This window comes from Ursus maritimus, unplaced genomic scaffold (genome assembly GCF_017311325.1).
Source record: "Ursus maritimus isolate PB19 unplaced genomic scaffold, ASM1731132v1 scaffold_27, whole genome shotgun sequence".
NCBI classification, from domain to species: Eukaryota; Metazoa; Chordata; class Mammalia; order Carnivora; family Ursidae; genus Ursus; species Ursus maritimus.
The window spans coordinates 35,839,600-35,852,890 of record NW_024425230.1 but is presented as its reverse complement, the minus strand read 5'-3'; the positions used below and the strand labels follow the sequence as shown (position 1 = coordinate 35,852,890).

The window sequence follows — 13,291 nt, the reverse complement described above, 5'->3', positions numbered from 1 at the left end:
AATCTGCAATGGTAAAAAGGGCTCTTATAAAGTCATCATGTCTGGTTTTGAACATTTTAATGTTTACGAAGACATCCCAAACAACACTTTTTGTCTCAGGTCAAAAAAAAAAATTAGTGGTGATAAATCAAATGTATGTATAATGTTGTGGAACTAGGAACATTTTAGACTTTTGTCATCTGTGCTAATCTGCTGCCTGGATCTGATGATCCCAATTTTCTCTAAACGGTCACACAAGACCCGCGGTCATCACTGTGCCATCACTCACTCGTATTCAAATCTTTACTAAACACATATCGAACACAATACCATGGGACCATCTTGCCTGAAGAACAAGGCAAGCCCACAGATGACTATAAACTAGAGTCCGGTCGCATGCTCGCCAACAGAGGAGCCAGAAACCCAGCCTAGCTGGAAGTGGCTCAGAACTCTAACATTAGGTTCTATCCCTGCATCTGCTACCCTTCGTCACACCTCATAAGCTCACCAGACCTTCACTACTCGGTCTGGAGAATGGGAGAAGTAGCATGAAACTGTGCCGATCCCTGGGTTTCAATCTTGCCTCTGCTGTTTGCTAGCTGTGTGACTTTGGGCAAATCACTCAAGCCTCCCATTTCCTCACCTCCAAAAGAGGAGCTGTTCATTGGTACAGTGTTCTATGGATCAAACGAGAGAATAATGTCAGAGGCTTTGTCCTTGTGACCTTGACACTGAGAGCACGGCCACCTTGAAATACTTTTCTAGGTACCCTGTAACGCCCACCATGTTACATACATTACAACTCAAGTCCCCAGTTCTCCCCAACATTTAATTTTTTTAACTTTCCTCACTGGAATAATTTGTGGGACAAGGAAAGGGGTAAGATAAACGAGGAGGAAAGATGGTGATTAACCAGATGGGAAACACAAACTCAAGAGGTGGTACCAGCCATTGTCCAGTGGAACACTGGGTTGTCTAGAATTGCGTTCTCCGAAGTAGGTGTTGAAAATAGATTTAAATTATGGTAGAAAAGGTATATTGCATAGATTTAAGAGCTTAAAATAGAACACTTGCTCTGGAAAAAGGGCCCCATAGTGTAAATTATATAAATCCTCTTCTCAGAGGGGCTCTGTTTTTGTCTTTTTTTCTAATTGGGGGCAAAATACACATAACATAAAATTCACCATTTTAATCGTGTTAGGTGTGCGGTTCAGGGGCTTTAAGCACATCCCTACGGTTGTGCAACCATCACATTATCCATTTGCAAAACTTTTTCAACAACTCAAGCAGAATTTCTGTACCCATTAACCAGCCCAAAAGAGCTCTGGTTTTAAAGGGAAAGTTATTTCAGAGCTGAAAAGACCCTAGAGACTTCAAGTCAATGCATCATTTTTTGAATATGGGGGCTGAGGCTCAGAAAGGTCGAGTTTTCTAAATCACCTTGCAAGTTACAAACTCAGGCAGGAATGAAACCCAGGGGCTCTCCTCGCTCTCTTTCTCCCATACTCATCATTACCCCTTCTAACGGTTTGCAAACTGGTGCTGCTAACATTCCCGGAAACAGTTGCTTTGCATTTCTCCTCATTTTTATGCCATGTTGAGTAGATAATTTTGACCAGAACTGGGGAAGTAGGTGCAAATCTACAAAATCCCTTAACTCCCTTAAGATGCTGGCACCTTACATTATATAATTTGTGTGGCATTTTTAATGACTTTATTTTAAAGAGAGAGTTTTTCTCTGTAATAATAATTACTACCATTTATTGACTATCAACTCAATGTCATGCATTATAACAGATGTTTTACATTCATGATCTTATTTTATCCTTAGAGCAACCCAGCAAATAGGTATTTTTATTTCCACTTAACATATGAAGAAACTGGGGCATTCTGGGTGACTCAGTCAGTTGAGCGTCTGACTCCTGGTTTTGGCTCAGGTAATGATCTCATGAGATCGAGACCTGCATCTGGCTCCCCACGCAGCAGGGAGTCTGCCTGGGGATTCTCTCCCTCTGCTCCTCCACCAGCTTGCTCTCGCTCTCTCTCTAAAATAAAATAAATGTATCTTTTTTTAAAAAACCAATGCAGAAACTTAGGCAGAGGGAGCATAAGTCACTTGCCCAAGTTCAGGTAGCTTATAAGTGATAGAGCTGAATTCTAAGCCAGAGCTCCCAAGTCCCCAGCACTTTCTCACGTGCCATGATGCCCTCTTCTCTAGAGGAAATGAACGGTCTTGGGTTCTCATACGCCATCCTTGGCTAATGTCTTTCCTATGCCCATCCTCACCTGATTAAATCCACCTATCCTTCAAAATTCACCTCAACCCCAACCTCTTTCATAATAATAATTCAAACTAACATTCATTAAGTACTTATTATATAAGTGCTCTCCATGCACTTATCTCACTGAATCCTCACAGCATCCCTACGAGATGGGTACTATTATTATATTCATTTTACAGATGAGGAAACTAAGGTCCAAGGAGAATGAGTAATTTGTCTTCTCTGCTGTCCCCAACAGCACATGGCCTCTGCCTCCTTCCTCCATGCCTCTGAGCCCTCTGTAACTCTTCATGGCCCTTCTCTGCCTTGTATTAGTTATCCATTGACTGTACTCTTTCGGGTCCCCACTCCTTGAATGCAGAGACATGCTTATACTGGTTTTGGCATGTGCTGACCAGCCAGCTCTGTCCTCTGCCGCTCCTAGACATGCTAGAATTATCGATTTCATTGAATGAGCCATCACATGTATTGCTGAGCGAGGTCTGAATAGCCAAAAATAAAATAAAGAGTTTTCCATTGGGACAATAAGTTGAAATCTTGATGAAATTTTCAAATATTTTCTATCCATGAATCCTCTCCAGAGTGTTGGCTAAAAACCAAAATAATCATTATAAAAGTACATATTTTCTGAAATGGACTTGGTGGCAGAACTTTGAAAGACAGTGTCGAGTGCACTTTGCCTCCCTAGTCACTTAAAGAGTTGCTGGATTAGGAGTCCCGCAGACATACTGTAAGCATACCGTAAGGCTCTTTTCTTCATTTTTTGTATTGATTTTCCAGACGCTTTAGTGTTAAACCATGCCAGAAGTGTTGCAGAGATGAATCACTATTATCCAAAGGCCGCCAGCCTCTTTTCCTTCTGACAGAAGGATAATTCCACGTGGATCAAATAAATACAGATGTGTAGTAATTAGTTCTATTCCCAGTGAGCCTATTTCCAACACACTAAAGATGTGAGCGATTATGGAGCCTCACCCCAACAGCTTTTATCAATTTAAACTGCTAAACAACAGGATAGGTCATAACCCAGCCTGCTATTAATAATGCATTTATTGTGTGCAACATTATAAATTACGCATATGGACTAGGAAAACAACACCTTGTAACAAGAATGATATGGTCTCCCCCCAGAAGCATCACATGTGCCTGGCCACTTACCTGATGTACAGTCCCAAGGCGATCAAAAGAATAAAAAATCTCATCCAAGGAAAAGAGGCCTACATCGTCAGCGGGCTCCTCCACAGAGATGATTTGGCCGTGGCGGATATGCTAAACATACCCATCCTGGGTCCAGAGCCGGAAATAGCTCATCTTTACAGTAGCAAGTCTGGAAGCAAATGGGTCTTTGAGAATGCCAATGTGCCAGTCCCTCCTGGAGTATATGGCATCTATCGTCACCAACAGGTATGTGGGGTGGACGAGTGAGGCTCTATTCAAATATGTCACACCTTCTTGACCTTGTGGGAACTTCAGGTCTTCTGGAGCCAGCCCGACCCAATGAAGAATATATGGAATGCTTAAATTATCTGATGGGATCTGCTTGAGGCCTTCATGTTTCAAAGTATCTTCCTATTGGCCTTGCAGAAATTGCGGGGATTACTCAAGATATTTACTCATTTGGGTTAAGTCACTGAAGGCCCTGTTGGTGTCCTAATTTGCTGTCAGCATTTATCACCTTAACATGGATTAATTGATCACATATCAGCTAGCCAGTATTTTGGAGGACCCTAAGAAATGTGAGAGTCAGTTTTGGTGAAAAGGAGCAGGTTTGGAAAACCCCAGCAAGTGAGCCTTCTGCCGAGTCAGGCTGCAGAGGTCCTATAGAAGAGGGCTGCAGACATCCTTAGCTCCTCAAGAAGGGGCCATAAAGGAGTGGGAGGACAGTTCCGGAGTGAGGACAGGAAACGGGGTCGGAATAAAACCACCTGCATCTGGGTCTTTTTTTGGACCAGGTCCCTGGCTATGCACTCCTCCAGCAGACAGGATCCTAACTATTTAGAGAACGACAATATTAGTTACTGGAAATGATCTTTGAGTCAGCTCTGGCAGATCTTCTCCCATTTAACCACTACCTTTTTTCACAAGAAAGAAAATAAAATAAAATCTTTAAAAAAAATAAATAAATAAAAGGGGCGCCTGGGTGGCACAGCGGTTAAGCGTCTGCCTTCGGCTCAGGGCGTGATCCCGGCGTTATGGGATCGAGTCCCACATCAGGCTCCTCCGCTATGAGCCTGCTTCTTCCTCTCCCACTCCCCCTGCTTGTGTTCCCTCTCTCGCTGGCTGTCTGTATCCTGCCATTACTCCTAGGCAATCACAACTACTGCAGGCACCCAGTTCTCGGGAACCTAAAGAACTGTGAGCAATGAAGCAGTTTGTGAGGGATGATACTTAGGGATCCTCCTTCTTCCCTCAGTCGCTTGATCATGACGTTCTGTACGTCATAGCCGCCGAGCCCCCAAAATCAAACCTTTCAACAAATCACACTTCTCAGAGACTAGTTTGAAGGTATTGTTAACTTATTAAATTGCCCTAAAATGTTTCAGTCTTGCTAGAGTGTTCTTGGGCAATACGTGGGCTCATGAAGGAAATTGCTCTTAAAGATGGCAGAGTCTGGAATTGCACAGGCAATTTTAATAAGCATGAGAGAGAGGCTCCCCCTGAACTTGTGTGCCCCACTGCTCACTGCCACTAGTCTTCACTGGAATTTGAAAGTAACAAATGGATCGCTTGACTCTGCTTCCCAGTGGAATACTCAGCTGAGAGACTTGAGACAAGTGAACTGCACTTTAAAGTTATAATTTTACACATGTACCTTACATGAAACAGTCTTCAAAACTTTAAACTGTATGTGCAAAATTCATATGAAGTCTTGCTTTCATCTTGACTGACAAGAACTCAGGCCATCTTTGATAGGAAGTATTTTAGAACCTTATATGTTCATTGTGGAATGCAGTAAAACCTTCCTCTCATGCTGGTATTCAGAAGCAGGATTGAAAACCTCCTGGTAGACAACTTGGATTTGAGGGATGTCATTTATTTTTTTTTTAAAGATTTTATTTATTAATTTGACAGAGAGAGACAGCCAGCGAGAGAGGGAACACAAGCAGGGGGAGTGGGAGAGGAAGAAGCAGGCTCCGAGCGGAGAAGCCTGATGTGGGGCTCGATCCCAGAACGCTGGGATCACGCCCTGAGCCGAAGGCAGACGCTTAATGGCTGCATCACCCAGGCGCCCCATAGGGATGTCATTTAACCCACGGCATGTGCAAATCGTATCACAATAAACCAAGTTATCGCTGACTTCCACTCCACTTGTTTGGAAACATATGTCTGAGGTCATCAAGAATTAAAGTACTCCATTGAGATGTTTCCAGATAGTGACTGCCTTACCTAATCTATCTGAGTGTGTCAGCGTTTTGAATTTGCAGATGGTGATGAATCAATAACACTGACTTTTTACCGATGTGCATCATAAACTGAAAGCCGGTGAAAGAAAACTGTGATTATTTTAATTTAGGTGAATAAATATTCCTGAATCTCAGCTGGATTTTAGCAGTCGACCTTTTTCTACTTCTGCTCTATACCGGCATAAAATGAATGGCAATTAAAAAATGTATTACCTCTTTTGAACAGATAGATTCAAATAGAAAATTGATAAATGTTTGGAAATAGCATAAAGTCATTTGGTTTATGATTAGGTAATTTATTTGTTTATTTTTTAAATCTAGCATGAGCCCAGTGAGCATTTCCTCTTTTGATCCATAAAGTAACCATGCAAGCTCTCTTTCTGACATGTGCTCCGTATAAAATACTGACAGCTTTGGTTAAATAATCAAAACTGGCGATGCTATTTTAAAAGCACTGTTCAATTTTCACTTAAAGATAGCACATAACTCTTTCCAGTGGTGCAGTCTTTACAATACTATTGATCCTCTTCATTACTGTAGGGATCCATCAACAGACACCCATTTATAGGATTCTCAGAAGCAACAAATAATAGGATTTGGAAGAAACAGATAATAATTCTGTTAGTAGTTGAAACCTCTAAATATACAATATATCTGAACATACAATGAAAAAGGCTACGAAGGCCAAAACACTAAAAAGGCCGGAACACCTTTCCATACATTAGCGAGAGAATTTCATCAGATATTAACAACCAGAGACCACTTCTACTTCTGCAAAGTGCGACCATGATACAGCAAAGTATGATTAAATATAGACTCTGTCTTCTCAACACAACATTAGAGAAAGAAAAGATGTAACTTTGGAAGGCACATTACAAAACCTTCCTAGGCTATGCTCATAGCCATATGGTATGCAGACAAGAGTACTTGTCATTTAAACACCAAATTATCTACAGACACTACTTGATAATTAGGGAGCTAAGACAATTCCATTTCCACCCTAATTGAATACCCCATGGTTGCATGGGGCTTCGGGAATCCCAAGTATGCCCATTTTGATATCACTTCCATGCTGCTGTATAGTCTAACACCCCCAGGAAGATTTGCTGAGAAGACACAACACAGGAGAACAGATTGTGTCTTTAATCAAAATAATTTTAATCTTCTACCTCCAGACTTCAGCAGAACTACAATCTTGAGTCTTTCACACTCTTTGGTTAAAAAACCAAAAATTAAAAATCTGTTTGGTGAGCAAAAACTCATCTAAAGAGAAGAGAATAAGAATGTCACAGAGACCTCCCCAAGTACAGAGGACCACAGTCAAGAGAGCTCAGAAGAAAGAATGCTTACTACCGTTTTGTTTCTTTCTGGGTAATTCAGACCAGAACGTCTGACGGGAAGACCAAAGAATCATTCTGTGATCTAATGGGTTGTTTTTCTCCAAGGCTCTACTAGTAGAGTATTACTTATAATCAAGTAATCCGGGCTATAGACTTTGCCTGATTCAAATTTACCCCAAGTGGCTTAATTGACTACAAGGAAAATTGCTTCTCTGGCTCCTATTCTGACTTCTCTCTCCACCTCACCCTCCTCCTCCACCTCTCTGCAGGCTGAGGCGGGCAGCATGGAGGGGAGGGGATGAACTTAGGTGCTGGAATCACAGCATCTTGGGTGGAGTCTCTGCTTTTCCACTCAACACGGGGTGACTGGTGACTGTGGGCAAGTTATTTAAATTAGTTGATTCTCCGGGTACCTGGATGGCTCAGTTTGTTAAGCGTTACCCTCCAGCTCAGGTCAGGATCCTGGGATCCTAGGATTGAGCCCTGCCTGGGGCTCGCTGCTCAGCAGGGGGCCTGCTTCTCCCTCTCCCTCCCCTTCGGCCCTCCCCCCGCCCTCTCTCTCTCTTCTCAAATAAAGAAATAAAATCTTTAAAAAAATAATAAATCAGCTGAGTCTCAGTTATTCATATATAAAATGGAAGTAATAGTGATGTCTGCTTCATTTTTTAGTATTACAAGAGAAAAGTCATGTAAAGAGCCTAGCCAAAGGCCCAGCTCCTACCAAGAGTTCAGTAATGTTAGATGTTGCCATCATTGTGATAATAAAGCTTCAACTTCTATCCCTTCCATTTCCATGGGATTGAGCCCATTTCTTGAGGGAATACTGTTTCAAATAAAACATAGTTGTTTTCATGAATGTTTTATCTCCTTTACCTGTCTTGTTCACATAATACGTATGACATACTTGGCCAACTGACCACTCAAACAAATGCATTTCATGTACATTAATGAGAAAACAATTAAACTTTCATAGGTTATAACATTTAGAAACTCAGCAAAGCTCCAAACAGGTAAAGTTTTCAAGACTATAACTCATTATGGTGTGGCTCAGTAGGTTAAGCGTCTGCCTTTGGGTCAGGTCAGGATCCTGGAGTCCTGGGATCGAGCCCCACATCAGGCTCCCTGCTCAGTGGGCAGTCTGCTTCTGCCCCTCACCCCACTCGTGCTGCCTTGTGTGTGCACTCTCTCTCTAATAAATAAATAAATAAAATCCTTAAACACATAATGCTCTAAAAGAGAAATAAAACAACACCAAGACTCAATTACAAATATTCAGAGATTCATTCTTTTGCCTTCAAAACCCAGCAAAATGATAGTTTCAGAATTTCCCATAAATAAGACTATACTTTTAAACATACCTTTGGTCCCAGTGGTTAGTGATTTCTTCACATCATATATGATATATATGATCATATCATATGATATATATATATCACTTAAAACTTCTAATCTGTCTTAATAATCAGAAGATAACCAAACAGACCATTTGCATACACCTAAGTACAACTAAGTTAATACAATAAGAAGGAATCTAGAAAACGAGTCATATTAAATGTTGCTGTGTCTTGCGTCCCACAGATGCTAGAACAGCTGGGTCAGCTGGTCATAGATCACCTGGAAATCCAACGCTGGCTCTTTAAAATGGACTATGAGTTTGGAGGAAACGGGACTGCGTTTTGTGACATTCCTTCCCACCTACAGTGCTACCAGTGGTTCCTACAGGAGAGGAGCAGATATGGCCACGACAACTGGAGGAAGAAATGGGCACAAGTGAGTTCGATGTTGACGTAAGCCCAGGGTGTCCGTGAGCCGTTAGTGGATGATGCAAAAGGCTCAGCTGGGAGGTGGAAGCACTTTCTGCTAGAATCATCTGTCAGCAGTGAGAGCTTAGGTGGGTCGTTTTGACTTTCCTGGGCCTTAGTCCTCATATACAAAGTGAATGGGCTTGATCAAGTTACTTTAATATTATTTCTAACATTATTTTTTAAAAATTTTAAACATGAGTAGAGTGTACAGTGACTTGACAACTCTATACATTACGTGCTACTCACCACAAGCGTAGCCACTATCTGTCACCGCACAGTGCTATGACAATACCATTGACTACGTTCCTCTGCTGACTTATTCATTCCATTACTGGAAGCCTGTATGATTAGGTTATTTTAAGTGTCTCTTCTTTGGGTCCTAAAAGTCTTCAGTCACATCTTCAAGTTGATTGTGATAATTAGGAAGTAATTTTTTTTTTTACCGTATTCGAATTGCGTTACAAATCTCATCTGGTCTAAGTGGGTCTCGATCATATGTTTCTACCAAGTGTTGTTATTAAGCTGGCTGTATTTTATTATGAGAGACAAATTCTGGTAGTGACTGGCTGTCACCTGGAAGCTAATGCATAAAAGCATCCTGTCAGCAGTCATCTGTTTCTGAAGACAGTTCAAGGAAATTTATGTGACTGCTGGTCCCTATGAGATATTGAGAAAATAATACAGCTCAGCCAGAAAATCTCCCAGCAAAAGCTAAATAATAGGAAAGAAGCGTTAGCATATGAGTGGATGTGTATAGGTTTTTCCATGCATACTGCTGGAAGGATGACTTGTACAACTTCTTAGCCTGTTCCAAACTTACTTAATAATTAAAGTAATTTTAATGGCTTAATATATCAGTTAAACCCACCATCCTTACAGCTGCCTCACTTTGCATCCAGAGGCCTAGACCTCCCTGGCTTCTCTGAATGTCAAATCTCTGGCTGATGTACTAATGAAAGCATAACTGATGGGGAAAATTTGGGCACAAATTCCCTTAACCTGTTCCTTCCCCGCCGACGTACATAGCGGTGGGCTGGGCAGCGAGCTGCGTCTGCTTTGAGCACCCCACTGCAACAGTGTATGAATCAAGACACAAGTGACGGAAAGGGAGGGGCACGCAAGAGAGAACCACATTATTCTTGTGGAAGTGAAATGACGAATAAATCTAGAGAACAGTCAGAAGAGAGAGTTCCTTTTGACAAATGTTACTGTTCTCCCCATGATCTATTCTGGGCTTTTCTTCCCCCTCCATCAGTGAATGGACTAAATGCACTACCTGTCATGGCCAGCTTTTTACATATTATTTAAAGGATACCAAAGTGAATTACTCTTCTAGAAAAAAAAAATAAAACAAGGAAAATGTATTTAATTTTGAGGCCCATAGAGATTTCTCTTGTGTTCTCTTTAAACTGGATTTTATTTCATATTGTATATTTATTTCAATTTTCTTTTTAAAGCAAAAGTGCTGAGATTAAACCATGAAAATAAGACTTTTTTATTTTAAAAAAATCAAAATGTTAGCGTGCAAGGTATTTTTCTCAGTATTTCAAGCTAATAATTTTTAAAGAATTCCCTGACACTAGACTATGATAAATTTAAAATGTTTGACTCTAAGTTTAAAAAATGGTTAGAATAATGACATGTGGCTGAATCGCACTTAAAAGCCTGACTACACGTTATTTAATTTCAATTACTTTAAACTACACCATTTAAAATTGTCACCAAATACATTTGGTGTTAGTGTTAATATTATTAAATGTGAAACTCTTGAATAATTAATTATCTACATCATTTTTTTAACTTAACAAGGAAAAAATAATTATTCAGAAATCTTTTTAATATTGTGAGGGACTGTGCTTAGCCAGGATGTAGTTAGAAGTCAAAAATAAAAATAAAAAGTAAAGTGGTTCCAAAGAGCTTTTTTTTTTTTTTTGGTAGGAGACTATTGACATTTTTTTGCCTTCAAAGTGAAATTGTATTCAGAGTAGAAGTGAACTGCTGTATCCATTGAGTGCAGCTATTGAGAATTTAGGATTAGAATTATCCTTTGTTCCAGAAGACCATGGAAATGGTGTGCATTTAGACATCAAAGCATTACTTTATGAGCACAGGCATGTTTTAATGTCCTATTACAGTTTGTAGACCTGTTTCTTTTGATAATGAAGATGTTGTGTCATCAAGCCTAGCCTGGCACATACAAAACATATGCTGGCAGGTTATTAAAAATTTCAGCTTCTTGATGAAAGACTATCCTGCAGGCTAAGAGTCCAGAGAAAGACTCCATTCTGGGAGAATTATTAGAAATGAGAATATGACTGTAAGCACTAAATTATGTTAATACTTACAAATAGCATCATTTGCATAGCAGTTTATGACACGATACCATGATTTTTCTCATTGGTATGTTGTAGGCAACAGATTAAAAACAGTGCTGTTTATGGGAGTTTGAACTGTTTTGAGATCCTCTTGCATCTTATGCAGATATTGGTTTGAGATGTGGGCATGATGCAGTGTAGACTCAAGGATCTAATACAAAGATCATCTTTTTTTTCTACTTATCTAATTGAGAGCCAGAGTTATTTGACTGGTTGCAATTGAGACTCGAAATAAAGTCGTGGAGTCAACGAACGCTGGAAAAGCTGTAGTCACATTAAAAAAAAATCAGTATAGACATGTAGGTGATTTTAGGAAAAGCATAACTGTTACATGAGGGCCACGGCAGCAACAGAGCACGACTCCCATTTTGTTTTCATGGTGGTTTGGTACCAACCTTTCTCTCTTCATCCTGTCAACTGACAAAACCTACTTCCCCAACAGGTCCCAGTAAACTTCGCTCACTCAAGTACTCAATGCTTGTTAAGGTTTAATGAATTCACACACTTGCACACACTCCAAACACCCCGCTCCCCAGTGGGGGTTATTTCTTTTCATTTAGCAGGAAGAAAGGCTTAAACAAAGGAAGGCATGCTTGTAGGGGAAAAGCCTTCCTGGCCGCTCTCACCCAAGACCGTGTAGGGAGACCCTGCAGACGTTTGCTGTGCTGCCAATCCTTCTTGTGGTTCTCTTTCTTTCTTTCCTTTTGTAAAGGGTAAATCTTCCCTCCCTCACTCCTGGGAGACTGGCTTTGTGGCAGAAATGCTACTGGTGAGGCTATTTTGCAAGAATAGGTCTTTCTAGAACAGTTTCTCCATGTAAAGAGCTAAGCCAGTTTACTTTTGGATTTCCCTGTGCAGCCCTTCTTTGGGCCTCTGTTTCCCTGGATGGACAGTACAGGACGCCGAAGGCTTACTTAGGCGAGAAACGAGGAAAAGGAAATTGAACTGCCTCTTGAATGTTACTACATAATATCGCTATTTTAACCCATCCGAAGGCAGTTTTATATTTACTTGTACTTTTGTGTACTTTGTTAGACATCTGAAATTAATTTGGGAATCACCAAGGAAAACAATCTATATTTAAAAATATTAAAAATACAGGGGCACCTGGCTGGCTCAGTAGGTAGAGCACGCGACTCTTGATCTCAGGGTTGTGAGTTCAAGCCCCACATTGGGTGTGGAGCCTACTTAAAATGAAAATAAAAATTATATTAAAATTAAAAATATAAATTCAAGGCATCCACACCTAGAAGAAGTAAAATAAACCACAGTAGTTGTTTTGCTTCCTTGTAGAATGAAATCAGCAAACAAAATTACAGAGGAGGACCATCACCTACCTAGTCAGTGCCTTAGAACTCCATGTCTCTATTGCGAAGACCTCCATCTCTTGAGATGCCCTTGCCTCTGGGTCACAGGAGCTGCTGTAGGATGGCTGAGCTTGGTGCTTATGTGGAATTTAGCAGGTATATTAGGTGATCCCAAAGAACCATTACCCTGCAACCACATAATTTTTTTAGAAAAGCTAAATGATAACGTAATAAGATCAAAGAACTATTTAACCAAATAAGTACAAAATCATTTTCCCCAAACTTTGTTGTTTTCGTTTTTGTGTATTAATTTTCAAGTGCACTACATTTCTTATAGCTACAACATAGTATATACGTTATTTAAACATCAGATCCTAAACATCGTCTGCGTTTACAGGTAGTTGTCACAATTGGTGGCTGTATAATATTCCCTCATACTGATTTATTCTGACATTTTAAACCATTCAACTAACTTGGAAATTTAGATTATTTTCCATGTTTGGAGTGGGGAAGAAGAGCAAGGAGGAAGTAGAGATTTGTTTTTATTTTCGGTTTTTGTATACATCTCTTTTTACTTCTGCTGAATTATTTCCTTTGGAGAAAGACTCGGGAGCAGAACGCTTTATGGCTCTTGTTACGTATTGCCCATTACTTTCTAAGAAGGTAGTACAAATTTCCAAAGCTGCCAGCAGAGAAGAGCATACTAGTTTTGCCACCACCTTACCAGCACTGGATGTGATGAACTGTTTTCACTTTTATTTTAGATGCCAAAATGCATCTTCTAATGGCTATTATTTGT

The 13,291-nt window shown here is 40.3% G+C and overlaps 1 protein-coding gene across 7 annotated transcripts in view; it reads left to right on the top strand.

Moving 5' to 3' along the window:
* Window positions 1–13,291, top strand: part of IQCH (IQ motif containing H) — a 197,113-nt gene that overhangs the window by 112,838 nt on the left and 70,984 nt on the right. For 5 of the 7 annotated variants that reach the window (XM_040643068.1, XM_040643067.1, XM_040643073.1 and 2 more), the window contains one exon: window positions 8,584–8,775. The exons of 1 other annotated variant lie outside the window; for it this stretch is intronic. In XM_040643068.1, the coding sequence (XP_040499002.1) occupies window positions 8,584–8,775 (192 nt within the window). Of the gene's footprint in view, window positions 1–3,392; window positions 3,666–8,583; window positions 8,776–13,291 lie in introns of all 7 variants that reach the window. One more of the 7 variants, XM_008708553.2, reaches the window with a different exon arrangement.